We start from the raw sequence: 4893 nt of genomic DNA on the forward strand, positions 1-4893 counted from the left end.
GTGTGTGTGTGTGTGTGATAGAATGTACTGTATATGCATGTGTGTAAGCTGATTGCAAACTTTAAATCCCTTACAGCTAACAAATGTCCGACCATATTTACCAGGCCAACACACTTCCAGGGACATCTTTCCCCCAGTGTTACAGCCATTTCATAGCAGTTCCATCTCACCCAAGGCCATTGATACAATAACCCTAACACCTCTGTGACACCATGCAGTTGGGAGAGAGTGAAAAAAGTGAAGGCAGTGCAAAGTCTGTCAGTTTTTATAGCCATCACATAGGCCCTGTATTCATCCCTCATATCCACTTCTCTCTCCATTACCCACTAATTTTGTCCTGATGGACTGTCCTCCTTTCCAACATTATTTCTATTCATACCCAGCTGTAAATAGTCAATACATGTGATTTCTAACAGTCTGCTTTTTCTTCTGCCCATCTCTGAATATTACCACTACCTTCCCTATCTTTCTATCCACCTCTCCAGCCAAAAAAGAGCAGGATGGAGGAGACGACAAGAAGCAGCTGCAGAAAAAGAAGGTGAAGGAGCTGAAGATTCTTGATGGAAAGTCTGCACAAAACCTTTGTAAGTCCACAAATGCCCGTTTTAGTTAATGTCCAATAATCTGATTAAGGTGCAACATTTGGGTCAATGTGCAATACACTGGCTTATTCTGCCATACTGTAATACTGCAATCTTTAAAACTCACTACTATAACTCATTTTATTTCTGTCGGTCACATACTGTGGCATTTACTTCTATATTAAATTCTATATTGTCATATATTGTGTATATATAATACTATAGGGTAAATACTTTAATTATATTTCTAGTTTTTACATACATATATATTTACACACATATATGTTCTATTTTTATTCATATTGTGTTAGATATTGTAGTATAATTATTATTTCTATTCTTTAACTTTGTGTGAGCAGCCTGAGCAACTGTAACAAACAAACTTTCCCCCCAGGGATCAGTAAAGTATCTTTAATTTTGATCTGTTCATTGAAATGTCAACAATAAAGTGTTCAACTGAGTCCTTACTGGATTTTCATGAATGCTGTTAATTGTGTTTACTCATACAGCCATTTTCCTGGGATCGTTCCGTCTCCCATATGAAGAGATCAAAAGCGCCATCCTGGAGGTTAATGAGAAGATCCTCACAGATGCCATGGTTCAGGTACAAAGTTCAGATCTGTGCTGGTATATAACATATACATATTATCATGTTCTAACAGTGTAGTGCAGTGTGAACAGTTTTTTTTTTTATTGTTCACTACTGTGCCTTTCAGAGCAGATCAGTTCATGTGTATGTAATCACAAGTGGATATAATGAACAGGAGAAAAAGTGTATTCATGTTGATGTGTTCTTTAGTAGGATATTTTATTTAACATTTATTTAACCAGGAAGTCTCTTGAGATCCATTATCTCCAAAGTGGCAGCATTAGATGGGTATCACATTGTAACATAAGAACACAACATCTTAATCTTCAAGATTATTCAAACATTGAGTCTTCAAGGTTACTGCTCATTAGCTGTTCGTACTTTACAGTGGAATAACCCACAGGAGAATTTTCTTACTGTCTTGTTGTGTATACACCCATGTCTTGCTCAAGGAGTGGTTTTGGAAAACATGTAAGTGGCACAGTCTCCAGATCATGTTAATTGTATATTTTTCTCTTATTGCCACATAGAACCTGATCAAACAACTGCCAGCACCAGAGCAACTGAGTGTCCTGGGAGAGATGAAGGATGAATATGATGACCTGGCTGAGTGCGAGCAGTTTGGAGTAGTGGTAAGGAAACACACACACACAAAACAGACTATTTTGTTTTTGTAAAAATGGTGTAGCTTCACTTCCCAGCTGACTTGGACATGACTAACCACAAACATAGCTGGTAAATTGGTGCTAATGCAAATGAGGCATAGAAAATGTGAAAATACTGAGATAGAGTCATACCGTTGTCAATATATTGGACACAGAAAAATCCTCATGTGGCCAAACACAGATCGCTTTGTTCAACTGTGGAAGATGTGAGTAATGGATGAAATCCCCTTTGGTCACTCACAACTATACGCGACAAACTTACTTGAAATGGGTCTCAAATCTCCTTACCCTTTTTTCTCACTCCAGATGTCCAGTGTGAAGCGGCTGATGCCACGGCTTCAGGCCATCGTGTTCAAGCTGCAGTTTGAGGAGCAGCTTAATAACATCAAGCCAGATGTGGTGTCTGTGACGGCAGCCTGCGAGGAGCTCAGGAAAAGCGAGTCCTTCTCCAAGCTGCTAGAGATCATTCTCCTTGTCGGGAACTATATGAATGCTGGCTCCCGCAATGGAAAGGCATTTGGCTTCTCCATATCATACCTGTGCAAGGTAAAATGATGTGTAGACATAGTATACACACACACACTAAAAACTGAATGAACGCAATGGCCTTCAGTCTTACCTGTTGTGCACTTCCTGGAGATCAAGTGTGGACATGGAGACGTACAGTAAATAACATGAAAACTGGGCCCCATAACAGTAAAAGCTTTCAACAGTTCTGCCTGCAGCGTAATCGCAGTGACAAAAAAACACTACATCAATTCACTGCCCATGTCTTTTCTTTATTTTCACCACTAAATTTAAATTTCTTACTCAATAAAAATAAAAACAGAATCTATTCCCGTTCCATATTATCCCGTTTTATATAGTTGAGTGATGAGAGGGGTCTACATAATAACAGATGTATATAGACAATAAGTTTCCCTTTATGCCTTTTCAATATTAGCTTTAGGTATGTAATATATATAACAAAGATAAAACATGTTTTGATGGCCCCATAATTCCTTTATCAGAACAGTGATGTCTTTTTTCATTTTATTGTATTTTTATCTGATTTTATGATTTGGAATAGGAAAAATTGATGACACAGACAGAAGTGCATAAATGTTGGAATTTTGGAAACCCATAATCTTACTTGCACATATACACCTGTAAACACAGTGTGTGTAACACTGACTGCACATGCTGACATTTCAATTGATTTCACTGTTTCCTTTTAAATCAATCCTTTTCTCATCAGCTGCGTGACACCAAATCAGCTGATCTGAAGCAGACACTGCTCCATTTCCTGGCTGATGTGTGCCAGGAGCAGTATCCTGAGGTCATGACCTTTGCAGACGAACTTATCCATGTGGAAAAAGCCAGCAGAGGTAAATCATGGGACATCTATCTGACCTCTACATCTCTGACCCTATATAGTGTCATCCTTATATTCCTTACATTCATCTTATTGATACAGTGTGATCTCATTATCATAGTCATATAAAAAAAACAACAGTCCATCATAAGATATCTATGTAGGCTTTTGTATTTAGGTGCTCTGCATTATTAATGGTTCCCCTATGTCCCCTGCAGTTTCTGCAGAGACTCTTCAGAAGAACCTTGAGCTCATGGGCCGTCAAATCAAGAACATGGAAAAAGATCTGGAGACCTTCCCTCCTCCACAAAATGACAAGGACCTGTTTGTGGAAAAGATGTCCATATCCTCTTTGTTCAGTCACATATTTAATAATACTAATATTATTCAGAAATTGCCTAAAACAGCCTGATTCTATAAAAAGTCATCATAAATTATATTTTTTATGTCTTGTTAAAATCCAGAGGTATTGTTTCTGTTTTCCTTAACACAATGTCTTCACAGTTTCGTGGGTAGTGCCCATGAGCAATATGAGAAGCTGGATCTGTTGCATAAGAATATGGAGAAGCAATATAGCGACCTGGGAGAATACTTTGTCTTTGACCCAAGAAAAATCTCTGTAGAGGAATTCTTTGGTGACCTCAACACCTTTAAAAACATGTTCCAGGTGAGTTCTTGTGCATGTGAATGAGCGAACGCAAGTCTGTTTCAAAAGGGCGCAGCTGTGGTTTTAAGTCTTTACTGACTACCCTCAAATAAAATGTGTTCACATACAGTACAAAGACATGCACACAGTGGAGTCGAAAAAAATAAAGTAGATGAAAGATAAATATCAAACCAGGAGGAGAAAATGGCTGTGCACCTGTTCATATTGACATAATAATGAATGAGAGTGACTTCATTATATTGTCCGTTTATACATCAACTGTAAATCTGCTGTTCGGGAGGGTTCCCACAGGAGGTAACTTGTTTTACCAGTTTCTTTGGGTAACCGCCATCCACTGGTTTTGAACTGACATCCGTCAGATCCATCATACATCTGTCTTCTTGAATTTTGGTTTGGTTATCTAAAATTTAATTTGCCTGCATGCACTGTCTGATAGATAGTTTCTCCTTTTTTCTGTCTTCCCCCACCAGCAAGCAGTAAAGGAGAATCAGAAGAGGAAGGAGGCTGAAGAAAAGATCAAGAGGGCCAAGTTGGCCAGGGAAAAGGCAGAGAAAGAGAAGGAGGAGAAACTGAAGAAGAACCAGCTCCTTGACATCAACGCAGGTCACAATTTGATCATATCTGTTTACCTACATGTAACTGAAAGAGGGAGAAACACTTCACATCTCTCAGTTTGTTGTTCCTTCACATTCCAGTTGGGGGCAGTCAGAGTCCACGCATCTGTGGGATATTTGTGTGTGTGTGCGTGTGTGTGTCTGTGTGAAAGAACAACCCATCAGTATTTATAGACCAGACTTAATCAAATGTTGAAGACATGTGTTTTGAAGTAAGCGAATAACAAGGAGAAGGAAAATGTATACAAGGAACTACTTGACCTCTTTTCACTCCTTTGGTGAACAGGAGATTTGCCTCTAGAAAAGAGAACCCAAAGAAGGTCTCAATCTCTTTATCACCAAAACCATGTTCCAACTCTTTTATGAGGCACTTTTATATATGCTGCTAGCATATTGTCCCGTGTAACACACACACACACACAC

The 4893-nt window shown here is 38.7% G+C and overlaps 1 protein-coding gene across 1 annotated transcript in view; it reads left to right on the forward strand.

Annotated features, from left to right (window-relative positions):
• The window catches only part of LOC118333989 (protein diaphanous homolog 1-like), a 74958-nt gene that overhangs the window by 55476 nt on the left and 14589 nt on the right, over positions 1-4893 (forward strand). The window contains exons 17-24 of the mRNA XM_035669811.1: positions 486-584; positions 1091-1185; positions 1701-1802; positions 2142-2381; positions 3073-3202; positions 3408-3532; positions 3692-3856; positions 4327-4459. Coding sequence (XP_035525704.1) covers positions 486-584; positions 1091-1185; positions 1701-1802; positions 2142-2381; positions 3073-3202; positions 3408-3532; positions 3692-3856; positions 4327-4459 — 1089 coding nt within the window. The remainder of the gene's footprint in view (positions 1-485; positions 585-1090; positions 1186-1700; positions 1803-2141; positions 2382-3072; positions 3203-3407; positions 3533-3691; positions 3857-4326; positions 4460-4893) is intronic.

The sequence above is a fragment of the Morone saxatilis genome, unplaced genomic scaffold, assembly GCF_004916995.1.
Source record: "Morone saxatilis isolate NCDOM2014 unplaced genomic scaffold, NCSU_SB_2.0 Contig22, whole genome shotgun sequence".
NCBI lineage: Eukaryota > Metazoa > Chordata > Actinopteri > Moronidae > Morone > Morone saxatilis.